General features: G+C 57.6%; 1 protein-coding gene across 1 annotated transcript in view; it reads right to left on the bottom strand.

Moving 5' to 3' along the window:
* Window positions 1-2,106: 2,106 nt before the first annotated feature.
* Window positions 2,107-25,933, bottom strand: part of ARFGAP3 (ARF GTPase activating protein 3) — a gene marked incomplete at both ends in the record, with an annotated part of 34,480 nt that continues 10,653 nt past the window's right edge. The window contains 14 exons of the mRNA XM_084254884.1: window positions 2,107-2,124; window positions 3,221-3,342; window positions 6,033-6,123; window positions 7,033-7,156; window positions 7,590-7,721; window positions 11,700-11,822; window positions 12,509-12,637; window positions 15,840-15,979; window positions 16,504-16,550; window positions 17,741-17,800; window positions 21,218-21,314; window positions 21,951-22,034; window positions 22,794-22,925; window positions 24,875-24,947. Coding sequence (XP_084111010.1) covers window positions 2,107-2,124; window positions 3,221-3,342; window positions 6,033-6,123; window positions 7,033-7,156; window positions 7,590-7,721; window positions 11,700-11,822; window positions 12,509-12,637; window positions 15,840-15,979; window positions 16,504-16,550; window positions 17,741-17,800; window positions 21,218-21,314; window positions 21,951-22,034; window positions 22,794-22,925; window positions 24,875-24,947 — 1,372 coding nt within the window. The remainder of the gene's footprint in view (window positions 2,125-3,220; window positions 3,343-6,032; window positions 6,124-7,032; window positions 7,157-7,589; window positions 7,722-11,699; window positions 11,823-12,508; window positions 12,638-15,839; window positions 15,980-16,503; window positions 16,551-17,740; window positions 17,801-21,217; window positions 21,315-21,950; window positions 22,035-22,793; window positions 22,926-24,874; window positions 24,948-25,933) is intronic.

The following is a 25,933-nucleotide window of genomic DNA, read 5'->3' as shown; positions in this document are numbered from 1 at the left end:
CCGCAGCCTCTGCAGTGCCATTTCGATCCCCGGCTACCGGGTGAGGGTCCCGCATGGCGTGCAGGCCTCTCCTGCCGCCCGCTGCTCCCCTCAGCAGTGTACTTCGTCAGTCTGCCTGTTCTGCTCCCCGCTCTGACTCTGGTGAATTCTCTCACCCTCCCGCGCTTCTGACTGTACCCAGTGATTGTATAAACAAATAAATCTTTAAAAAAAAAAGGAGATTAAAACCTGCATTTCTTTTATTTATTTATTTGTTTGTTTGTTTGTTTTGTTTATACAAGCACTGGGTATAGTCAGAAGCGCGGGAGGGTGAGAGAATTCACCAGAGCCAGAGCAGGGAGCAGAGCAGGCAGAAGGACCGAAGTACACTGCTGAGGGGAGCAGCGGGCGGCAGGAGAGGTCTGCGCACCATGCGGGACCCTCCTCCGGTGGCCGGGGAGCAGCCGGGGATCGAACCGGCGCCGCAGAGGTCGCCGGCAGCTTCGCAACCCAGCGCTCAACTGCGCCACCGGGGAGGCCCAAATCTGCATTTCTTTAAAAAAAAAAATAGAACAGGGACTGAGCCCCTCTGCTGTCTGCTGTCTTTGGGGCCCTGGGCCTCGACATTAAATGTGTTTTTTCCCTGTTAATCAGCCCTTGACTACAGGGGGCCTCACAGCCAAGAACCTCGAAGGGCAGAGGGAGGTCATCCCCCTCAGTGTGCCCACGCCCCGGCCCCAGGGGGAGGAGGTGAGGTAACTGACCACACAGGGCGGGACCGGCCCCAGAGGACTGGCGTCCTTTTGTGGGGGGGAGCGACACCCCATGTCTGGCTCCTTCTGGGGAAGACCATGTGAGGAAGGACACGAGGAGAGGGTGGCCCGCCCCGCGCAGGAGGGCGGCCTCTCCAGAAACCAGCCCTGCAACGCCTTCGCCCTGGACTCTGGCCCGAGCAGGAAGAGGGGGCTCTTTTCCGCATGGGGGTATCCCCAGCGCTCAGAGCTTGAGACACACGCGCTCGCTTGCACATGCACACCCTCACTCCAGCAGGGCCCCCTCCCAGGGACCACCCGGGCCCGCTGCATCGGGAAGGGGGGGTGGGGGGGAGGCCGGCAGCCCTGCACGGAGCCCGCAGGGAGACAGGACGTCTGCTGTAACTCTTTATTCCATTTAGAAGGCTACAAATTTTAGGTTTTAAGAAAGATTCACAAAATATTCAGCTGAAACCACATCTCTGGTTCAAATTTCAAATATATTTTACTTTGCTGAACAATATATTCTACTGCTGTCTAAAACACAGCCAATTATTTTTCTTTATTCATTTACACATATGCTGTCATTTTTGCAAACCCAAGATTAAGATAAAAAATATTAACAAACTACTCAATGATATCTTCCCCTACAGTGAGGCGTTCTCTGGGGGCGCACCTGCTTGCATTACTCTCTGTAGCTCTGCGTACCACGCCCATTTATAAGCAGCCCGGGGAGTCTCGTCTTACATTTCTCTGAAGCTCAAACAGCAACACCGCGTCCGAAGAGAAAATTAATTCCCTTGGCCGTGTGGAAGCTCAGCTGTGTTAAGAAGCACTCACTGAAAATTATTTTTAAATTTATAGACCATACAAAATAAACAATTTACAAAGGGACGGATGACTGGAAACATTATTTTGAAATCACCTTAATATGCGAAACACAAGTGAAGCAGTTTGTCGCACCGGACAAGGGTCATTTTCGGTCTTTTGTTTTTATTCTGGGCTCCCTCTTCTGAAGGCTGCGTGCGCTGCGGGTCCCCTGCCTCCAGCCCGGTCGGCAGCGGGCGCTGGGGCCCCACGTGGGGCTCCCGGTGCTGGGAGAGCGGAGGGAGGGGTCTCCAGCTCCCCGCGGTTAGAGCTAAAGGTCCCAAGATGAAAGCAGGGGCAGGCTCGGGCAGGCGGGAGCGCACGCGCGGGTGACACCGGACGTTACGGTCAGCTCTGCATCGGAACAGGGATTCTCAAAGGCAATAATAGATCAAGTGCGTGTACGATGTGAAAAGTAGCAAAACGATCCGCCAAAGTGGCTCCTTCCGTGGCGGCCTGGCCGGCCCTGGCCCGAGGGAGGAGGCTCCTGCAGGGGGCTCGGACGGGCCTAGGAGCCGTAGCGGTCCTGGAGGGAGAGCACAGGCGTTTGCACCTCTCACGGAGGCTGGCAGGGACTCTGGTGGGACTCTGGTGGGCCCCTGGGCTGGGGGCGGGGGTGAGGGGCAGTGAGGCCAGGAATGCTGAGCCCTGGGCGGGGGGAGGGTGCGGGCAGGCACCTCCAGGGAGCAGGGCATATGCTGGGAGTCTGAACCCTGAAATTCTGGCCAGCGGAGGGGTCCTGAAGAAGTGACTTAACCTCTCTGTGCATGTGTCTCTACCTACGAAATGGGGGTGACCATCTGTCAAACTGGGGTGTCTCTGGGGCGAGGAACGATGTGAGTGCAGCTGGCCGGAGGGACGGCAAAACGCGCAGGGCCCAAGGCCCCTCCGCCTGAGGGGCACCCCACCCTCCTAACCTGGGGATCCCCTTGGAGGTCCAGGGTCTCCCCTCCATCAGGCCCTACGTCTTCTGGCCACGTTTTACATCAATAAGTCCCTCCCAAACAGCCTGAGAGCAACAGGGAACAAGCCTGCGGCACAGCAGGCCAGCCCCCGCCCCCGCCCTCCCCACAGGCATTTGCACCCCCTCGCTGGGAAGGGTCGCCAGCAACAGGCCAGCTGAACAAATGGCATTATGTTCACTCCACAGAGTGGCTTCTGAAGGAATTTTAATTACATGGAAATGCTCGCAACAAAACGTGGTGGAGAAAAACGGGACAAAGCCGGCCCCACAACAGTCCTTTCTCACTTCAAAAAATGTGCCCAGAAAATGACGCCCAGAAACCCAGCCAGAGACCCAGCCCTGAAGAGGCTGAGCGCGGGCCCCCTGGGGTTCCCGTGGGGTTCCGGGTCACTGCACGTTCGTTCCTTCTTAATTTCCCTGCTCAGAGCAGGAGACAGTGGGGGGCGGTCACGTGAGCTGGGCTGTTCCCCTCGAGCCAGGAATCTGAAAACCCGGCGGGAGGGAAGGCCCGCGCTCCGGCTTCCAGAACGCCGCGGGCCACGCTGCAGCGGACACAGACGTCCGTGACCGGAAACCTAACTTCCCGGCCACTGAAGCCTGGTCCAGACCTGACTTCGGAGCCCCGGCCCCGCGCCGCGCTCCGCCCGGCCCCACTGACCTGGATGGAAGTCATGACCCCGTTGGCGAAGACGGAGAGCTTCCCGGCCACGGTGCGCACGCCCTGCTTCAGCTGGGCCATGTCCGGCGCGGCGGGCAGCACGCTCGTCAGGGCGTAGTTTCCTGCACAGAGCAGACGCTGGTCACGGGGCTTCGGCAGACGGCCCAGGCGCCCCCGGCTGGGGACCGTGAGCCCCTGGGACCCCTCCCTCCCGCTTCCCCTCGGGAGTTCCCAGGGCGGGGGGGGAGGCTGGGCGCTGTCCCCGTGAACCAGCCGCAAGACCCACCCGAGGGCAGCCGGGCCCTGGGGCTCCAGGCCAGCAGCGTGTGCGCCTCCGAGGCGGCCTCGGTCTCCGGGCCGTTCCCTCCAGGGGGTGACCCCAGACCAGAGAGGCGCGGCCGTGAGCGCAGCCGCCCATGTCCCCTTCTGTGGAGGCCCTGGCCCTTCTCTGGATGCCGTGACCAGGCCTGGCCGATGAGAGCCTTTCTGGGTTCCTCGGCCTCAGAGAGGAGCGGTGCTGGCTGTGGGGTGACGGGGGTAAGGCACGGCCGCCCTCCCGCTTGCTCCTGGGGGGAGCGGCCCCAGCACAGCGGGCCCTGAAGCGACACTGTCTCCCCCAGCTGCCTTTCCGTGGGATGTCGAGGGGGAAGAAGAAATCCCAGAAACGACACTACGAGGCCCTGGTTCCGTTACACACCCGTTCACACGCACAGCCCAGCACCCCAGGGGGGCCGCGTGGGTGAGCCTGCCCGGCGCCGCTTTCTGCTGGAACTGCAGCCCAGCTCTCGGGTAGCCCCCACGGCCAGAGCCCGTCCGCCCTTTCCCGCTGAGCCAGTGGCCGCAGCCCCATCGCTCACGTCTTGGCCACCCCGACGCAAATATCAACACGTTTATCCCAGCCCCGGGAAGCCGACGGCGGGGCTTGGGGTTAACTTTTGTAACAGGTCTTGTAGCTGTAATAAGACGCTTGCGGGGGGGATGCGAGTGAGCCAAGCAGCCCTTTGGGGAGCCAAGCCTAGCTGCCCCGCAGGCCCACACGCACCCGGACACCGCCGTGCCCGGAAGCACAAGCACCAGGCCCCTCTCCCAGGACGAACTGGGCCGGGGCGCGCCGGCCCCAACCCCGCACGCCGGGCAGGGTCCTCCGCTCCACAGCCCCGCTGACCTCAAAGCCTTGGAGGCCTTCCCCTGTCCGAGCAGAGGCCCACCCCATGGCAGCGGCGGACGCGGGTCCCACCTCAGCAGGCGGAGCCTGACAGCAGAGCCTGAGAGCCCTAAAGCCTCCTCCGGAACTCGATGCGAGTCTGGGGGCCCTTGGGGCGGCAGGCTGGGCCGGCCACCGCGGGCCACAGATGCTGTCTCGGTCACACAATGGGCTCAGGAAACAGCAGTGCAGACGCTTCCTCAAGAGGGGGCCCCTGGGCCCGCGGACTCATCCGGCCCCCGCTCCCTGCTCTCAGTCCCTGACACCTGCCGCGGGCCGGCTGGGCCCAGCCCTGCTCCCCCGCAGACAACATGCAGCCAGGGCAGCGGGCACATGGGGTCCGCCGAGGGGCCTGTGGGCAGCCTAGGCTGGGCAGTGGGACCCTGGGCATATGGGGCTGTGTCCTGAGGAGGCCACTGACCCGCTGGCCGTGGGGACTAGGAGGGACATGAACGAGGGGCCTCCCAGGTTTCCAGCTAGAGCAGCCAGCGAGGTGGGGGCTCTCCCTGGCTCGTGGAGCTGGAGAGGATACACCAGGCTGTGTGCCTGTCGCGCCAGGCCATGCACCATGGGCGGAAGGATGGGGACTAGCTGTGGGGCCCCAGCTGCACAGCTCCCGTGTTACCGTCCATTCGTTCACCCGAGTGAGGGCTCCCCTCGCCAGGCCTGCGGACACCAGGGGTGGCGGGTGAGGAGGGACAGGCCCTGGGGGGCCAGGGGTAGCCAGGCCAGTGGTAAAGGGAACAGGAGCCACAGCCCTGAGAGTGGATGACCTGGTGGTGGGGCCACGCCCGAAGCCAGGGGCGGGATTTGAAACAAAGGATGACTAGACTGGCCTCTGGAGGGACGTGGGAGGATGCCAAGCCCAGAGGCAGGAGGCCCAGGCAGGGCTGTGGCTGTGGTCAGGGGCACAGGGAGGCTGGCCTGGGCGGGACTGCAGGGCCGCACACTGAAGGTGCCCAGCACGGCTCCCAGCACTTTGTCCAAACAATGAATTTTCAGTAGAACATCGTGTACTAATCTCCCTGAAATGAAAACAAGTCAAGAGAAAATGAACTGAGAGGGCAGGGCCGACGGAGCCAGATGCGGAAGCAAGGCCGGCCTAGAGGACACTGAGGGCCACAGAGGGACCCGGCTGGTGGCAGGAAGCCTGGGCCGCAGCGCCCCCCAGCCTCAGTGCGGGGCAGACACACCCGCAAATCACCAGCAGCTCCTGGCCAGGCCGAGGTCAGCGCTTCTGAGGCTCGTGGGCCCCAAAGGCCCCATTGCTGGACTCTGGGTCAGAGCAAGGAGGAAAGAAGAGACTGGCCAAGGTCTCGGGGGCCCAAGGTCCAGCGACACGAGTGAACAAGAAGCCACAGAAGGCGCTCGGGGCTCAGGCGGACGCGTGTGGGGCTGACGGGCGGTGGCCGCGGCACCTCGCTCCGGGTGGGCAGGCGCAGACGGAATGGCAAGGGGCCCCACAGCTAGTCCTCGTCCGTCCGCCCACGGTGGCATGGGACGCCTGCTCTGGACCAGGAGGGCGGGGAGTGTCAGGCGCGGCCACCTAGGGGTGTGGAAGTCTGTGCAGCAGACACCTAGAGATGCCCCTCGGCCCGGGGCCGTTACCTGCTGCCTGCTTCCTCTGCTCCTCGAACAGGTCTGCGGAGCTGATGGAGGAGCTCCCCGAAAGCCTCTCCAGCCGGGCCCTGGTCTCGTACTAGAGAAGACAAGGATAAAGGAGACATCAGCTCCCGTCGTGCACAGGACCATGGAGGGGCCACTATCTGCGCGTGTCCTGGCTCCCTGTGGCCCCCACAGCCAGGCCTGGCGTCCTGCGGCTCACAGTTGCCATGTACCCCCGGCCAGCGGCCAGCGACAGTCGTGGAGGGGACACCAGAGGGCCAGAGAGCGAGGTGGCTGTGCAGCTGCACTCACCCAGCGGGGATGGAGGCCAGTCCCCCTAGGCCTCACACGGGGCGGCCAAACTCAGCTCCACATGAGGCTGACTTGAGGGGCAGCCAAAGCACCAAGGAGCGCCAAGCACCCTCAGAACCAAGGGACAGTTCTCTGCCACGAACCACAGGCTCCCCTGGGCTCGGAGCCCCGCGACGGGCCCAGCAGCTGCCACCACGAGTGTCTCTGAGGACCCGGGGCCTGGGGTCAGAAGGGGCCAAGACACTTGCCCTGGAGTCTTCTGCTCAGCAAGCCCCACTGAGATGGACTCATCACCTTTTCTGAGACAAGAAGCGACAACCTGAAAACGCAGGTGTCCGCCCCCAGAACTGTGCAGACACACGTCAACTCTTAAACATCATGTAAAACACAGCACAGCAGAAAACAAAGGCTGGGCTGCCTGAAATGCACCCCAGAGCGCAAAGGGAAGACTATTCAAAGCGCTGGCAAAGGAGTGAGGGGGGCAGGGGCGCCCCGCCTCACGGCCCGACCCTCCCCGGGCTGAGGGGCTGGTGAGCCGAGCACCTGGGTGTGAAGCTTGGCTCAGCGCTGGCCCAGAGGCCTGGCAGCCCCACCCCCCCCACGTTCCCGCCAGTCGGTGCCCCTCGCCCGCACTGCTCACGCCACCTGCTGGCTGCTGTGGGGCCCACAGAGACGCCCTCTGGACACTTACGTCGGCTTGGGCTTGTCTCCCAAAGTACATGTCTGATGAAATGGCTTTGACGTTGCCAAACTTCTTCTGGGCCTCATCGGTGCTCACAGCGGGCTCGTAGTCTGGCTTGCGGCGAGCAGCAGGCCTGAGAGCAGAACAGGCCCAGAGGGAGAGCGTCAGCAAGATGCTGAGCTAGAGCTTTCAACCCCCCAACAGAAATCACCCACAGATGAGGCTGCCTTTGTGGGAGTCCAGGGGCCCACAAGGAGGTCCCACCCCATCCCTCCATCCCTCCATCCGAGGTTGGGTTCACTGAAGAGGGTGAGGGGGACGTGCCATGTGCCCGTGTCACTCGCCCCCACAGGTGGGGCAGCTCAGCATCACGAAAGTCTCTTGGCCTGAAACTTCTCCCACAGGGGAGGGTGAGAAGTGGGGGCTTGGTTTCCCCAGGGCAGGGGACACCGGCCCTGTCCATCCAGAATACTGAGGGGATTTGTGTGGCTTAGGGGCTGGGAGGAGCTGGAGATGCAGCAGCTGTGGTTTGGGTGTGTCGGGGGCCCGTGATGTGCTGAACCCACCTGTCTGGGTGGCCCAGGGTCTTCAGAACCGGGTCCCTGTCTTTGATGGTCTCCTTTTTCCAATAGGAGTCTGAACTGTCATCCCAGCTGGAAAAAGAACTGGTCCTGAACTCCATCGGCTCCTCAAAGTACCTGCAGGACAGAGTAGGAAGGTGACTTTGGAGGCCTCACTGATGTCTGCCCCACAGGTACGTGGGGATGGCGCGTCCCAGCCCCTCGAAGTTGCGGGGCATCATGTGGGCAGACCCGGCCCCCACGCAGGAGCAGACAGGAGGCCTCGGCACTGCCGTGCCCACACACCCTGGCCACGCGTCCTTTGCTGTAGGCAGGGCTGCAGCCTTAGGTAGGGACAATCTCCATCTACCCGGACAATGTCGTTGCCACCGGAGGACAGGCCATCTGGACAGTCACCCGCCTCTCAGCTGACTCTATGCTATGGAAAGAGACTTTCTAGCAAGAAGAAAGCCCATCGCCGGCCTCCCCGGAGGCGCAGCGGTTGAGCGCTGGGTTGCGAAGCTGCCCGCGGCCTCTGCAGCACCGGTTCGATCCCCGGCTGCTCCCCGGCCACCGGAGGAGGGTCCCACATGGCGCGCAGACCTCTCCTGCCGCCTGCTGCTCCCCTCAGCAGTGTCCTTCGGTCCTTCTGCCTGCTCCGCTCCCCGCTCTGGCTCTGGTGAATTCTCTCACCCTCCCGCGCTTCTGACTGTACCCAGTGCTTGTATAAATAAAGAAATAAGTCTTTAAAAAAAGAAAGCCCGTCGCGGTGTGGAGACTGGAGAGTCGGGGTGTCTGCACAGCACATGTCAGCATCACATCTGCTCCGCAGTGGAGAACGTCACTTCCTGGCGGCCTGGTCTTGCCCAGGCAGGTGGCTGCAATCGCGCAGCAGGGCCAGCAGGACTGACCCCATCATGGAGTTCCCCCCTGGCATCCCCGCAGGGACAGTTGCATGGGGTACCGAGCCTAACAGTGATGACCACGCAGTGTAGACAGTGCTAACTGGCCGGCTCCCGGAGCCAGAGCCGGGGCCACATGGCTGCCACCAGCTCCGGGGGCTTCTCAGTCCTGAGTGTGAGGCGGGCGTGGCCGGTGTGCATCCCAGGCAGAAGCTGGCCCGCGGGGCCAGTTCACACCTTCATTGGCCAGCATCCGACAGCAGCAGCGTCCGGTCCTGTGCAGTGGGAGAAACTGACCGAGAGCAGAGCATTACAGCAGGAGAAGGGCTGAGGGGCGAGCTGACGGCAGGGGCAGTCATGAGACGTGAAGATGCCACCTCGGGGTTCACCGCAGCTCGGGGGGGATAACAGCCATCAGGTGCACGCTCCTTATGAGGCAGAGTTCACGGAGATCAAGAAGTGGGGGCAAATTCCAAGGCTCAGGTCTCAGCAAGGGCAGAGAATGGAGCAGAAGCCTCTGCATGTCACCAGGCCTTCTGCAGAGTCAGAGCAGAAGCGCAGGGGCCAGTTGGTGTCACGGGAGGCGACTCCGGGGCCACGGGGGGAAGGCAAGGTCTCCAGACGTGGCTTCTGCAGCTCTGGCAAGAGGCCATTAAGGACAAATCTCATTACACTCGCCTTCTCTCTCCAAGAAGGAAAGCACACAGGGTCAGGTGGGTGTGGATGTCAGCTGGAAAGCGAGCAGGCTGTCCCCGTGGCAGGAGGCGGCCAGCGGAGGAGCCCGGGGCCGGCTCTGCTGGGAAGAACAGACGGCCATCCTTGTTCAGCGGAGAGACCGGGACGGGGAGAGCCTGGGGTCACGCGAGAGCGAGGTTCCAAAGACACGTTGGCCTGGGAGGCGCAGCAACTCGCCGGGGACAGACGCCGGCCGGGAGCACAGGGACGGACCGGCTCCCGGCGGACACCGCACCTCTCCCGAGAATGAGCGGCGGGCCCCACCTCCGCGTCTGGATCCACGTCCTCCTGTTCAGACTTCCGGATCCCAGTTCTCGGTACCTTCCACGTTCACTTCCGCCCTCCCGTCCCAGCCTCCCCAGCCCCAGAACAGTCCTTGACGAGCACGCCCTAAAGCCACATCCTCCCCGAGGACCAGCCCCCGGCAGGCGTTGGTCCCGGAACCACACTGACTCATGGGGCTGAGCGGTTGTTCCAGGCTCGCCGTTTTGATGCTGGAAATAATGGAATTCAATAAAAACAGGAACCAAAGATATGGATGACCCTATTTTTCGGAGAAACAGCACTCTTTGATAATTCATAGGCTCCAAGAGCTAATGGGCTAATGGATAATTTGGGACTGAAATGCTGGCCTTCCCGGCGTCCATGTTTTTTTGACCTCCGGTGGCCAAAGTACTGACGGGACCCTTGTCCTACTGACAATGGCCACTGAAGGGAGACCAGCAAAGGAGCTTCTGGTCCTGTCAGAGGACCTGCAGGTGACTGGGGACACGCGCCGGGCTCTGGGGGTGCCTAGAGAGTGTGGTCTCCAGCAAAACACCATCTGCTCCCCAGTTGCAAACCACACACCTGGGGGTTCCTGAAGCTCCTGCAGGCAGGTGGAGCCCAGAGGCACCTGCCGGGTCCTGGGGCAGGGGCTCTCTGGAGTTGCTTCTCCTTCCCCCTCAGCTCCCAAGCTGCAGTTTCGACTTAACGTGAGACTCACTGTCCTAACTCCCCGAGGCCGCACCTGCGGGGGCTGCTCATGAGCAGTGTAGTGGGTGGGAGGGGACGTGCCACATGGGTGCTGTGGACCCCGTGAGGATGAGCGGTTCTTCCCACCAGACCCCTCCCTCAGTCAGTGCACGTGCCTCAAATGATCTGACCTGACACAGCTTTCAAATCCAGTTAAAAATGTAATGGTATCTGCACAAAATGTATTTACACGTATTTACAAAAAGACACGATTTGAACGTTACCCCTAAGTAGACTGAAGCCTGCAGTGTGATGATGCGGGCCACTCACACGGAAGTAGAAACCTACGCCTGGCTCTGAAAGTTGACCGGGAGGACCACTAAACTGCTGACTTCTTTTGGGAAAATATCCGGGCTTCAGCTAATTTGAAGCTATGCTAAGAGACTTCTTAAGGATCTGCTCCGGTCCCGCTCCTTATGTACGAATTTTGGTAGCAGCCTATACAGTCTCACAATTAGATTTCACACGTTGTCATCACCCTGTCTACTATAGCCATGGGCAGTCTGCTCTGAACACGAGGATACCTGGCACCTGGACAGCCTCCAGGGGACTCTTCCAGGCATGAGCGCCTCCTTGTGGGCACCACACATGTATGAGAAGCATGAACGCCAAACCAGCAGGTGGCCGTCAGCGTGGCTAAGTATCTAACAACAGTGATTACATGTTCAGACTGAGTCACACGTCTCTGGCGCTGCGTCTCTGTACAACAGCAGCTACGAGGACTGTTCTGGCTGTCTTAACTCATCTCACGCTCACACCACCCTGGGACGTAGACTCGCCTGAGGGTCTCTAAGGTACAGACGTGGACACCAGGCACTGAAAGGCCCCGTCCCGGCCATGGTCCCTAAGTGGCGCAGCCCCAGCATCCGGCCCGGGGCCTTCCTTCATACCCTGCCTGCTCCAGCCACACCCCGGGCTGCCTGGCACCTCTTGGGCCAGGCTACATAGGTCCCTGAGGAACCTTACAGAGAGGGTCAAGTTTAAACTCCTTCTCCCTGCCCCCACACCCCAGGCTCTCTCTGCGGTCAGCTTCGCACAGAAGGGGTGACAGTCCTAATGGATGGCCGGCGCCCAGGTATCCTGGGCACCCTGAGGGTGCAGGGCGCCCACAAACGTTATCTAATACTGTGTCCTGCCACCTGTAGTCCCTGAGCGTGAAGGCCCAGCGGGGAAGGCTCAGCGCAGGAACAAGACGAAACAACTGACCCGTCCTTCAGGCCACGTCCCCTCTCCAGCGCCCCCTTTCAGGAAAACACAACCTCCCAACCCCGATGTCAGCCCTCAGCGCCGACCTTATGATCCACATTGGAATATTAGCCAACAGGGCCAACTTAGGAGGGGCTCCCGGCTTTTACTCCAAAGGACACCTTGGCTCCAGCCAGAACGAGCCTGTACTTGCTGCCGCTGCAGACCCCGGTGAGCCGGCCCCTGCGCTCCCAGCCCGCCGGCCCTCGAGGACGGTCACCTGGAGCTGGAGGTGAAGTAGAGGTCCTCGCTGTCGCCGCCGTACTTCCTCCTGGGCGTGGCTGTGACTGGGGTCTCCTGCTCGATGGTCTGCAGGTCCGAGGCCACCGAGTGTGAGACACCACTGGGGAAAACGAGGGGCGGGGGACGCCACGTGAGTTCCCGAAGACGCTTCACCGAAGGAGGCCTAGAGTCTCTCGGCCCGTGCGCTCCACGGCGGGGGGTTAAAAACACGAGCGTTAAGGCGGTGTGCGGAGGGGGGGGGGGGGTTAAGCACTGGGAAATACCGGGCTCTGGGAGGACTGCAGCCAAGGCTGACGGTCTCCTGCGCCCATGGGTGCCGCTCAGTGGGCGCCCCCCCCCCCTCCATCTTTCTAAGAACCACAGGTTTGGAACTTTTCGTGCTATACTGAATAGTAAAGCAAACACAGCTGAAGAAGAGAACAATGAAGCAGCACCTCTAAAGCTGACATTGATAAGGAAAAGCTGTCTGTGGTTAGCAAGCTGGTTTAAATTCTGGAATCCAGGCCTCCCGCTGGCCTCGGGGTTGAGCCTCAGGCTGTCAGCGCTAGGGCCTGAGTTCCATCCCCATCCCTGGCCGGGGAGCTACCCAAACGGCATGGCAGACCTCTCCTGTCTCGCCCGCTGCTCCCCTCAGCGGTGGATTTTAGTAGATCCGCGTGTTCTGCTCCCCACTCTGTCTCTGGCAAATCCTCTCACCCCCACACCTCTGGCCTACACCCCAGTTCTTCTACGCAAAAAAAAATCAATAAATAATATCTGGAACCCAAGAGAGCGAGTCGCACATACCTTCTGCAGTTTCCAAACCCCATGCCAAGTCTCTCCGACTCCATCTTTTTTTTGCCACTCAGGTTCATCTTCTCATCTTTCTTTATTTGGATTTCCAGGTCCTTATAAGCTAATCGCAACGACGAGACTCTGCCAGGGAGAGCAAATGTTCCTTAATTTAGCTTCCAGGCTGCATCTCTCAGTTGAAATACTAAGCAAAATTGAACATTACACTAAGCAAGCTCAAACACTCAGACTCCAGCTTTGTGCCTCTTTCCATAATTAACATCGAGGAAGGCAAGTTGGCCTTGTTTCCCTGAAGGTATTTTTTTGAGGAGATGTGCAAGAAAATGAGAATGAATTTACAGCCTCTTTGGGGTGCTGCAGAGCCGGCACCTGCCCCAGTGTACGCACCTGTTATGCTCCATTACCGTGCGCTAAGCTGACTTACATCCAAATCCAGGACTTCTGACGTGGGCTAGCATTTCATTACCCTTCCACATTACATGGCAAAAATACCGGGTTTTCCTGTCATTGGTTTGTTTTGGTTTAAGATAAAGACACTCATGTATAAATTTGACTTTACATATGGATAAATTAAGGTGGGATTATTTCAGCACAAAAGCACTCTTCAGTTTCCAAGCTGTCCCTCGGGTGTCCTCAGGTTCTGTGAGCGTTTAACACAGAGCCGCTGTTCCTCAGCCACGAGTTTCTCTGACACCACAGTCAGACACTGGTCCTCGGCCAGTCAAAAACTTGTCACGAACAACACACCAGAGGCAGCAGGAGACGCATAAAACAGTGTTCCTCGCCCTCGGATTTCTAAAAGCTCTCAACACTTAATTTCCCATCAAGAAGCGCCTGTTAGCAATAACAAACTATCATATTAATAACCAGATTTCAGAACCCTGAAAAGTGAAGGACTCCTAAGCTATCGTCTGCTGTATGGAACTGCGGGGAATGTTCTAAGAAAGGTGCTCCATAAACGCATTTTTGTGTAGTAACAGGGAACGAGAGCAGAATTCCTCACTAGGCAAAAACAACCTCTTGTCTCCTTTCTTCTCCTTTCCAACCAAAATCCACGGTCCTGCGTGCTTGTGTGGCACAAAATGGCCCAAGGCAGGCTGGCGAGGCCTGCGGGGTGGGGTTAAAGGCCCCTGACCGTCAGGGAGGGCGCGGGGCCTTTTGCACTCCTGGCTCCCTTCTGACCAGGCCTGGGAAGAGGACAGGCCCCAGCACACGGCAGAGCCCACGCCCCACAGACGCTGCTGCACTCTCACCCCACCTCCAGCCTGGCCAGACGCCCTGCGCTAAGAGAAAACAAAGCCAAGACTGAGGCAACTCAAAGTGAGCTCTGCTTGGGCCTCCCTGTGGCGCAGGGGTTAAATCTCAGCACTGTGAAGCTATTGGCTGCCACTGCAGCACGAGTTTGCTCCCCGGCCAAGGAGCTACCCAGATGGCGCAGCAGACCTCTCCTGTCTCCCCGCCGCTCCCCTCAGCAGTGGATTTCAGTGGATCCACCTGTTCTGCTCCCCGCTCTGTCTCTGGTGAATCCTCTCACCACCCCCCCACCGCCAACCTCTGGCCTTCTATGTAAAATAAATCTTAGAATAACAACAAAGTGAGCTCCCCAGAAGGTACTTCAAACCCCATGGAGCCAACTGCAGGGAATGCTGCCCCTGTGTGCTGCGAGTCAGATGACAAGGAGCAGCAGCTGGACCCTCGAGGAGGGCCACAAAGCAAGGACAGCGAGGAATGGACGTGACCCCGGCCAGCTCCCCGGCCAGGCCCGGCACCATCACGTGGCGAGCACACACTAAGCCGTCTCAGAACAGGCTCGGGCGTGAGGAGTATCTTCCCCCTGCGCAGCCGGAGCAGACGAGGTCCCCACGAGCTAGAAGACACCGCATGGAAGACCCCTCACGCTGCCTCCCCTCCCTGGTGCGTGGCCCACTCTCGTGCTCCCACCGCTTCCCGGCCGCCCTCGCACCTCCAGGGGCCTCAGTTCTCTGCTCTCAGCACAGAGGAAACCTCTCGAGAGCCTCAGGCATCTGCTTCACACCTGTCTCCTGACCGGCCCCTGCCTTCCGGTTTCTCCCCCCATTTTTCTGTGTGGACCCCCCCTTCCGCCCGGCCCCCCTCAGACGACACAGTAACTCCCGGCCTGACTAAGGTCCAAACCGTCATCCCCACCTCTCCCCTCGGGCGGGTCCCCCTGTCTGACGTCCTGATGCCCTCTGAGTCGTTCTCTCAGACGCTCCTGGCGCCTCCTCTGCGCCCAGCGTGACTCTGAGACCCCTTCACGAGCCAGGCTCGTGCTCTCTGGAGACGCCACCGCCTCTAACCCTCCCACCACACCTCGGAACTCAGCCCCAGGCCAGCGGCTTCCACACTAGAGTGCACTTTTCAACGGGGAGCTAAAATTCACAATGTGGAGCTATAATTCACACACCAGGATTTTTGTAGTCCCAGGTTACACGACCACCACTGCTCTTGTTCCAGAAACTTCCAGTGGCCCCAAAGTAGCGCCATTCCCAAGCCCCACCAACAGTGGCTCTCCGCCCTCCTCTGCCCTGGCCCTGCCACCAGTGGCCTGAGTTCCGTCTCCAGGATTAGTCTGGACATTTCCTGTGTGGGACCACACAACACGAGGCCGCCATGACCGGGCCTGCAAAGCTGAGTGACTGCGCATGGAGAGGCCATAGTCGTGGGCCTCTCGCCAGCTGACGGGCCTCCAGGATGCTTCTGCCTCTTGCTGAGGGGATGCTGCCGGGGGCATCCTGCACACGTGCATGTGGCGCCGAGGCAGGATGGGGTGCACTTTAGCTTTTCTGAGGATATACTGAGCAGTAGAACTGCTGGGCCATGTGGCAACTTTATGGTGGACTTTCTAAGAAACTGCCGACTGTTTCCCACTGTTGTCGTGGGGCTCCGCGCCTCTGGGCTCCCGCCGGCACCGGCCACTGTCCTCTGAGCACAGCCACCGCAGTGAGCGAGGGGGGCCTCAGTGTGGTGCTGATTTGCATTTCCCTAGTGGTGCTGAGCATCTCCCCTGCACACTCACACACACACGCACATGCGCATGTGCACATAGCCTGCTTGGTGATCGCTCCTCCCTGGTGACGCCATCCCAACCCAGCCCTCACAGCCCGGCTGGGAGCTGCCCTGCTCGCTGCCCTGCTCGCCTGCCTCCGTCTCCCCCTTCCAACCTGCATTTCAACACGAGGCTAGTGTTCTTGAAACTCCTTGTGCACATATGCAAAAATAAATGGTGTTTGGAAAGTAAATTTTAGAGTTATTTAATTAATAGCTTTATTCACAAAACCCACTACTGCAACCAAAACCAACTTACATTGATTCTTCCTTAGGAGCCGCCCTGGCCAGGTCTTCCTGTTCCTTCATTTTATCCACAGCTTGGGCTTGTTTTTCAATCTCACTGAAACTCATATTCTCCAGTTTCTGGGCTCCCAAACTTCCTTTCTTGGCCCCAAGCTAGAAGAAATAGAAGACTATATTTTACCCAAGCTGCCTGAAACCTCTCGCATGACAGCTGACATACTCTCCCGCCCGCGCACCGGGCGTTACCGCGATCCCAGCTCGCGGACCAGGGGCCAAGGCTCCCGGAAGCCCAGCGACTCGGCCGGGAGCTCATGGCCAGCCACGGACACAGCCAGGACCAGCCCCCAGTGCCTGCCCCAGGGCAGCGGCCCAGGAAGGGGTCACGGAGTCTGAGCGCCCCGCAGGCCTCACCACACAGTGCGACCCACAGGTGCAAACTCTGGGGAGCCTGGGCTGATTTTTCAGAATTTTGTCATTGATGGAAGAAATGTTAAACACTCATTCTAGAAAACTGTCCCTCGGTGGAACATTCACCTCACTGAGCATTACACAGGCCTTGTCAAGGTTGTGTTTGTCACAGTCTGACTCAAAATACAGCTAAAATGACAGAGACGGCCTTTTCGGCATCTACGCTGCTGTGGAGGCAAACTGTCCGGTAACTGACGCAGAATACTCACTCCTTTTTTGGCTTGATTTGGTTTCTTTTTTATGATAGAGGAAACCTCTGTTAAAAAAAAAATCAAACAGTCAGACCAACAGAAATCCTACATCATTTTTCTAGCTTAGCGTGTCTTCCTGAGAGAGTACACGTCGTTCCTGGGGAGGTTACAGCAGTTTCTACTCTGTTTGCCATCCAGAAGATGGCACAGGGCGTGTGAGGGCAGCAGAGCGGGGCCTGGGATTCCCACACACAGTGTCCGAACCCAGAGAAAACTGTTTCTGGACACCGCACGGGAGAGCAACGACGAGCCCAGCGAGCCGCCACCGCTTCTTCGGGACCCGCCCGCGTGGCGTCAGGACAGCCTTCCTGTGAGCCTCGACGCCGCACGCTTTCAAAATTACTTGAAAGTGTGAATTTGTCCAGCTCTGCGCACACAACCGAGCAGCCATCGACGTGCTCCTCCCGACACACGCCCGGCATCACCCCACTAGCCAGCGCGAGGGGAAGGTTCCCGCCGCCCCAGCAGCAGGACTTGCTCAACGCAGACGCGTTTAGAGAAGCAGCAGCTCATTCCTCCTGGGTGAGTGTCCCTCGTGGACTATCTAGGCTGCTTTTAGGATTGTGTGTAAGAGACCCAGCAAGAACAAATGATTTCTCTTCAAGGGTGAGAATGTACTAGAAGCACAAACAGCCAAGGAAGAAGGTCCTCAGCTCTGACCCCTCTGGGCTGGGCACGGGCCAAGGACGTTGTTCTTCCCACCACTTTCCCGGATGCGAGTGGGGGACGTCTCAGGGCCTGCTCCCGCCTCGTCCGGCCTGGGGGCCAGGATGACCAGAGCCAGAGGCTCTGTCTAGGGCAGTGTAACGCACGGACTTCAGACTCGACTTCCCTGACAGTGAGACCTTAAAGGTGCAGTTCGCAGGGCATGAAACCACAGAGGAGACAATGCTTAGGGCCCTCGAGGCATCGGGGGTGGGGCGGGTGCCCGGCCCCTCTGCCTGTCTGCAGACAAAGTGGCCCGACATCAGCTGGCGTCAGCGCAGCCACCGCGGCCTGCACACGGGCCCCGAGCCTCGCGGTCATCAGGTCGGCTAAACAGAAGCCCATCCGTGGTTAGCCACATCCCACGATGGAAGGAGCAGTCGTGACGACACACCACTGCCACGTCAAGTTTAGCCAGATGCAGGCACAAGGCTCACTTTTGCCAAACACATCGCCCCTTCTAAATGAGAAGGCAGCTTTAAAGTTTTACCTAATGGAGCCTTCGTGGGCATGTTAAGACCTTCCACGCTTGGTCCTTGTTCCGGTGCATCTGCGAGTTAAAAATAATGACGTTAATGAGGAAAAGTACTGCCCAGGTTTGCTTCTGAACATGCAACACCTTCGGCTTCTCAGCACACACCTTACCCGTGCCACCTGGTCTGTCTTTCTTTTCAGCTTCATGTGCTACTTCATCCCTCTCAGCGTTTCTTACTTAACGGTCCATTAAAACAGCGTATTTTCTATTTAGTTGCTTTATAGCATGAAAGTGTTAGTTGTCTCCCAATAAAAAATCCCTTGAAATTCTACCACATGACCTGGCCTTTTACAGGGAGCTGGTCTGACGTACCTGGCGAGCGTGTGGGTGACCGCCCACATGTATTAACCTTTGGAAACTCTGACACGACTCTACCGGTGCCAGAATTCTAACTTTTCAGTTGCCAAGAAATCTTCCCTGTTTTCTAGTTGACTTTTAAAATGATCCTGGTTAGGGGCCTCATACCTGGTGGCACCAGGGGTTAAGCACAGCACTATGAAGCAATCTGCAGCCTTTGCAGCACAAATTTGATCCCCAGCCGGCCAGGGAGCAACCCACATGGAGCAGCAGACCTCTCCTGTCTCGCCCGCTGCTCCCCTCGGCAGTGTATTTCAGTCTGTCTGCCTGTTCTGCTCCCCACTCTGTCTCTGCTGAAACCTCTCACCCCCTGCATCTCTGGCCTGCACCCCAGCTCTTGTATGCATACATAAATCTTTAGAAAAAAAAATGATCCTGGTTATTCTGCAGTGTTTATGTATTACTTAAAATGGAAAAACAAAACACAGCCCATGCGTGCACTGTACTGTCCCTGGGCCACCGAGGTGGGAAGCACTGACCAGTGCGACGTGGACGGACCTTCAAAGACTGTGCTCATCACAAAAAGCTGGCCAGAAAGACCACATGTGACATGACTTCATACCCAAGAAATGGCCACAGAGGCGAATCTTGAAGGAAGAAGCAGATTAGTGGTTGCTGGGAGCTGGGAGCGGGGGTAGGGGGGCGGCGAGTGACTGCTAATGAGCAGGCGGGGGCAGGTGTGGGGTGCGCTGAGAGCCTGAATTCCTTGGCGTGTGACAACATCCATGAAAATAACATAACATGCATGTTATATAACATGCAATAACATCCATGAAGATAATATGATAAATCCATGAAGATATTACCAAAAAGAGCCATCCCCACAGTGATTTAGAGGTAACTCGACTGCTTTACTTCTGTGAGCCTTTAGAAGGTAAACTCCAGTGAAAGCATTTAAATAGGCAAAGCAGGAGGCTACTTACATTTCCGTGTATAATACTTAAATTTCTGATTCTGCTCAGTTTTATTGTTTTGTCCAAACATCAGACACTTCTCCTAACTCCACTCATTGTTCTCCCAGATGCAAATGTTCCTGTCCTGACATGTCCACTCCCTCCTCCCGGAACAGCAAAACCAGGGACAGGCACCAGAACCTCATCGTGGGATGGGCCCTCAGACACTCCCACGCTCACACCCGTCGCCCTGTGCAGACCAGTGCCTTCTTTTCCTTACCACACGCCCCGGCTCCACTGCTGCCTGTCTCTGCCAGGATTCTTTCCTTTCTTTCTCTTTTTTTAAGATTTATTTATTTATGCTGAGGTACAGGCTGGGGTACAGGCTAGAGGTGTATGTGGGGGAGGGGGGGGTGAGAGGATTCCCCAGAGACAGAGCGGGGAGCAGAACAGGCAGACTGACTGAAATGCACTGCTGAGGGGAGCAGCGGGCGAGTCAGGAGGGGTCTGCTGTGCCAGGTGGGTTTCTCCCTGGCTGGCCGGGAATCGAACCCTCCCTGCAGAGGCTGCAGACAGCTTCACAGCACAGCGCTCAAGCCTCTGCGCCACCGGGAGGCCCCAAAAGCAGGCATTTCTTAAGGAACCTGACCCGTGAAGTTCCTTCCCAGTTATCAAACATTACTTTTTTGTTGCTAACAACACTCTGCTCTAAAAAGTGCCCCATTTTAAGACAGAAAGAGCTGCTGTGCTCATGCACGTCACTCAGATCTCAGAAGTGATGTCTGAAATGTAAGCAGCGGACGGAAGGGTGTTCCTAAGGAAGTGTAATCCGGCAGCACCGTCACCAATGGTGACCCGTTAGGTATCAGTTATTTACAGAATAGCTTTTAAAAATTGCAATCTTGCTTTTTGATTATGAAAGTAACACACACTCATCCAACCAGCGTGCCCCGTCCGGAAGGCTATCTGTGTCTACATGTTTTGGTTCTGCTCTTTACCAAAGGCGATTATAGTCCACTCCACGTCCAGTAACCCCCACTCTACACCCCTCACGGCGCCTTCCCGCGAAGCACACTCGTCGTGGGGCTGCGGCGCGGCAGATCGCGGCAGATGCGAGACAGCTCTCCTACCTTCGCTGTGGGCTGGGGCAGCCTCCACGGCCCTCGGCATAAGAGATGGCATCTCTGCTTGTGCCACATCCCAGCCTGCACCGCTCCCCTGAAGCAAGGGCAGAAAAGTCGTAAGAAACAAAACAAAGCAGGGAAAAACCTATTAGTCACCTTCAGTGTACCTGGATTAGTGGGAAGGAGGATAATGTGAAAACACCTCTATTCCTTTTTTTTTTTTAAAAAAGATTTATTTATTTATGCACACAAGAGCTAGGGCACAGGCCAGAGGTGCAGGGGGTGAGCGGATCCACCAGAGACAGAGCGGGGAACAGAACAGGCAGACTGACTGAAATACAGCGCTGAGGGGAGCAGCGGGGAGACAGGAGAGGTCTGCCTCGCCATGTGGGTTTCTCCCCGGTCGGCCGGGGATGGAACTCATGCTGCAGAGGCTGCGGATTGCTTCAAAGGGCGGTGCTTAACCCCTTGTGTAGCCAGGGAGGCCCAAAACACGTCTATTCTTAAGTCTTTCGCTGTATGACCATATTTCTTAGTCTTTCCTCCTTTATAAAAGATCTTTTCACAATAACTTCAGGGTTTCACAAAAATTGCAAAGATAGTCCAGAGGGTTTCCATATACATGTTCCCCAGCTTCCTCTAAATAGCTTAAGGGCCTCCCTGGTGGCGCAGGCAGTTGAGCGCAGTTGAGCGCAGCGCTGTGAAGCTGTCCTCAGGCTCTGCAGTGCCGGTTCGATTCCTGCCGGCTGCGGAGCAACCCACATGGCGCGGCAGACCTCTCCTGTCTCGCCCGCTGCTCCCCTCAGCAGTGTATTTCAGTCAGTCTGCCTGTTCTGTTCCCCGCTCTGTCTCTGGTGAATCCTCTCACACCTGTACCTCTCACACCTGTACCTGTACCTCTGGCCTACACCCCATCTCTTGCATGCATAAATAAATAAAATAAGTCTTAAAAATAAGATAGCTTAAAGTCCCCATGACATGAAACTTCTTTGAAAACTGAGAATCGTCCTTGGTACGACACCACAAGCTGAGGTCCAGACTTTAGCTGCATCTCCCACCTGGTTCCACCACCATGTCTTTCCCGGTGCTGGACCCCACCTGGGCCCCCTGCACTGTCCCAGCTCCCTGACCCCTGGCTTGTGACAGCTCCTGACTCTGCGGAGGGCACAGAACAGTTGCCCCTCAGTGCGGGCTTGTCCGTTGACTCCTCATGACTAGACTTGGTGTGGGGAGGGCAGCACAGAGGGGAGCTGCCCTCCCGTGTGTGTGGCCAGCGGGACCGAAGGCCAAGGGTGCTAGCCTTGACTGTGGGGTGGCGGTGGTGCCTGCCCGCCTCTTCCTCTGGGAAGTTACTGTTGCTCCCTTTCCAATCTGGAGTCTGGGAGGCGGGACAGGAGTCTGCCTGCTCGGGCGGGCGAGCGATTCTGCAGCCGGGCCTGGGGCTTCCTCCACAGGGAAGACCTGCCCCTTCTCTGATTTATGGACATAACCGTCTACTCACAGCAGGTTGGACTCAGGATATTTATTTTATTCTTTGGAGGATAATACTGCCATTATTTGTTTTGTTGTTCAAACCAGCTTTGACCTTTGAGAGCCCTTTCTGGCTGGTTCCTGACAACTTCAGACCTGCCTTCATGCATTTTCCCCTTATTAAAGACAAGGGTCTTATATCTTCATGGTTCCGTAGCATGGAAACCCTGCCGAACGGCATTTAGAAACCCACGGCAGGTGGGAAATTAATTTCTTACTTAAGTGATCATACCTCAAAATCACATCCAGCCTAAGACATACCTCAAGAGAAGCATGAGATGCAAAGAAATCTTCTTCCTTGGGTGCAGGTGACAAAGCCGGAACCACACAGCTGTCGAGCCACAGCTGGAACGGAGACAAGCAGGCTTAGCACCCCAGCTGGGCGAGCGGCTCTGTTCACCTTTTCCCTCCCTTTCGGGCACTTTCCACCACTGTGGGCAGGGGACACGCCGACCTGACGCGGGGCTGAGCACACTTCAGTAAGGAAGCAGCCCATACACCCAGCCCCACAGAGCAGTCCCCAAAAGGGGGCATCACTGGCCTCACATCTATGTGCAAGCTCAGAGCACAGCTGCCGTTGGTGTGCCCGGGGTTCCAGAGCGCGGATCCGCCTGCCCGCTGCAATCCACGCACTGCCATCCCCGGGCCCCCTTCCTCGTTTCAGCTCGTACTATGACAAATGTTTCTGTGGGTGGTTTCGGGGTTCACAGCCCGAGCACAAGGCTGAGCCAGGCTCTTCCCGGGAATCACAGCGCCAGATAGACTGCATCCGCGCGTTCGGCACTGGCGCTGGGCTCAGGTGAGTAACACTGCACACTAAGTGTCTTTAAACAGACACGCGCGACACGGGCTATACATTCATCCGCTGACTAAAGCGTGACGTGAGCCCCTGCTCCCGAGGGGCCCTGCGTGGCTCCTGCTGCTCCGGCACCCGCTGACCCCCGGCTCCCAGCTCCGCACTCACGGCGGCACCACAAAACGTGATCCCTGTGACCAGTGAGCACCCCCTGTACATGTCTCCCTCAGAGGACCCAGCTAGAAGCTCTGCTGTTTGGAATGAAAAGTACCTTTTCTACTGAAACGCGCCCTGCGAAGGGAACTTACGTCGGTGCCATGCTTCCGTGTGGCCTGGGTGGCGAGGGACTTGACCTTCTCCCTGTAGAGCTGGGCAGCCCGGCTGTTGTACTTGGCGTTCGTGTCACTGGTGGCACAGCCATGTTGATGGAAGAAGGAGGCCTGCAGGGGAGGACGTGGGTTATCAGCCACCGCACCCGCGCCAACACGCCCCCAGTTCTGCATTCTGTCTCACGGGACGGGCGACAATGCAACGTCATGTCACAGGGGACTTTTAAATCCTCCTGAAAACCAAAGCAACTCAAACGCGGAAAGGGTCCGCCTTTCACAGTGTGACGCCACAGGCCGTGAGCGCTGGGCACGGGAGCCGCTCACGGGAGGAAGCCACAGGCCCTTCAGGAAACCATCCCGTCTCCCTGGCGCCGCCTGAGGACATTCTCCACTCAGAATGACCTTCACATTCGTGAGAAATCCATGTCAAATTGGATTCCACTAAACGGGTTTCGACACACGGCAAGGAGCTCTGCTGACCCTCACCTCGCTCCACCAAGTCCTCCCTCAGAGACCACAGTGGTGGCAGTGTTTAAACAGTCGGAGGAAACGGCTTTCAACCACCTCAGAAATCCACGAAAGATGCAAATGGCAGAGCTGAGAACTGGATTAAAGCAGGTGTTCTAAACGCGTCAGAAGCAACACTCTTATCCATACAATTATGACCAACAGTATTGAGCGTGCAGAGGCGTCAGGTCCTGTCCTGAGGGTAGTGGGGCTCCCCCCACTAAGGCCTCCCTGCAGCGCCATCAGTTGCCATTCGGACCAAGGCGGGTGGTTCCAGGCCAGTAACTCCTATTCCGTGGCTTGCACTGAAGGACCCCGCGGCTTGCACTGGGGACCTTACCCCCCACCCCGCCCCCATTAGCCCCCAACCTCTGAGACTCTGCAACCTTGGGGAGGCTTAGAAATAGGCCTGATAAATCAAACCCACAGCAGTAAGTCTAGGAACCAGCCTGTGGACTCAGGAGGCTGCGCGCTCATTTCTAACAAGCAGCTGAGGTAGCCGAGGCCAGCACTGGGGGCACCGCTCTGGGGAGGGCAGGAGAGCGCAGTTACCGCGATGGCTGGAGGCTCCCAAAGCTTAGTCCTAACAAAGGTGTATTCCTTCATGTTCAATTTCTCTCACCATTGAAAAATTAAACCCACTTTAAATTTAAAATAATCTAATTTATTTTTTAATTATTAAGGGATTTTTTCTGCTTAGGGTGCAATCATGGGTAAGGGTTGAGAAACGCTGACTTAAGAGAATCTGGAACTTTGAAAACTACTATTTTAGACTTATTGTTTGAATCACAAAGGCTTAATTGATGCCAGGCATGATTTCTATCTGATGCACAGATCTGATTTTCTTCTACTGTGATGTCCAACGGCATGCCCAAGGGGTTCGCCGTGAGAGCATCAGTGCTTGGGGTGATCTGCAAGGCTGCTCGTCTCGTGTTCTGAGAAATCAGATACACTGAACTTGTTAATGACATTTAAACTGTCTGGGGATCCTTAGTTAGGTCCACAAATGGGGTTAAGGAAATCTGCTCTTCTAAACTGACAAATGAGTTGAACCATTACAATGCTTTACACAGAAATTATAAATTTGACAGATTAATAAGAAGATTTGGAGAACAGGTTTTTAATTTGTACTTAATAAATTAACGTTCAGATATAAGCAGCTGTAAACATTCTAAGCTGCCCTCAGATATTAAAAACTATCCTGTCATAAAGAAGCCGCCCTTTGCTCGACAGCGTCACTCCCCATTGAAGTTTCCTTCGAATCCCTTATCAGCACCTGCGCCTCTTCTTTATCCGCTCCTGGCCTCTGCCTGGGAGAGTGGGGTATCGTCTGCCTCGTGTCACTACACCCCAGCATGAGTCCAAGCTCCCTGCTCACAGGGGCTGACAGAGTCTTGCGTGAGCGAGTCGTGTGGGTGGCCCAGCTCAGGAGCCCACAGGTCTCCCTGTCACCCGAGGAGCACCCCCGGCCTCTGCAGGCAACACTGAGCATGACACAACGGGCGCCAGTCACTGAGTGTGACACAATGGGTGCCAGTCCCAGGGGAACTTACGGCATTAGCATTTCCCCCGACCTGCATGCAGCGCAGCTGAAACCAAGACCAGTTAGAGTCCAGCTCCGTGGATCTAAAAGGAAAGAACATTCACGAGTGTTAGCGCTTTTCTTCCCCAGAACCAAGACTGAACTTTCGAGAATCAGGTTTCCTAGATCTCAGGATCCTGAAGGACCCAAGTTGGTGTCCACAGGACAGTGTCCAAGTGCTGGGACTGGAGCACACAGGACAGTGGGGGGAGCAGCCCTGGGCCCCGCCCGTCCTCCCTGAGAGCCGACGGCCCACGCCTGGCCCTGCTCCCCTGACCAGTGCCGTCCTGCCGGGCCAGCAGCGCCAAGGCCGCCAGCCATCTCCTCGGGACAACGGGGCCTTCTGAGCTCCAGGGGCTGCCGGAGTAACTCAGACTCTGCCTCGCATCCTCACGGCGCCTCGGTCTAAAATTCAGTGACGTGCCTCTGCTTGCAATAGCGCTGTTCGGATTTTGGATTTTTTGAGGTCAGTGTCTGTCTGGCCTGAGCCCTGAGGGCAGCTGGGAGGAAGCACAGGGTCTTGTCCTCAGGCGGACGGGACCTCCCCACATCACCACCCACAGCGAGGCAGAAAACTCAGCAACCAGTGATCACCAGTGAAAACCGCCGCTGCCCGCTGCCGCCCGCCCAGCCCTGCTTGTCTGAAATCTAAGGTCAAGTCGGAGCGAGGGCAAGGTGCTGCAGGTGCTGCAGCCCCCGAATATAATCCACCGCGTGAACAGCGAGGAAGACGTGACGGTGCAACCAGGGCGGGGGCTTTTCAGTGGCTCCACAGCGTGAGCCTGAAGCCAAGCCTTCCGCGCCAGCCACGGCCAGCCTCGCGCCAAGAGGAAAGGAGGGGGTGCTGGTGGGTATAGCGACAAGATGGTGGAAAGACAAGAGGCTTCAGGGCCACCAGGAATTCCCTCTGATGCTGCCTTTCCCTGTGCTGAGTCCTCTGCCGGATGGTGCCTCTGACCTCTGCAATTATTAGGATGTGGTTTCAAGGCTAATAGCTGTTTAAGACCCATCGTACAAACATATAATCTTA

Source organism: Talpa europaea (genome assembly GCF_964194135.1).
Source record: "Talpa europaea genome assembly, chromosome: 15".
NCBI classification, from domain to species: domain Eukaryota; kingdom Metazoa; phylum Chordata; class Mammalia; order Eulipotyphla; family Talpidae; genus Talpa; species Talpa europaea.
Note: the sequence above shows the minus strand (reverse complement) of the source record. Positions and strands in the feature narration are given on the sequence as shown.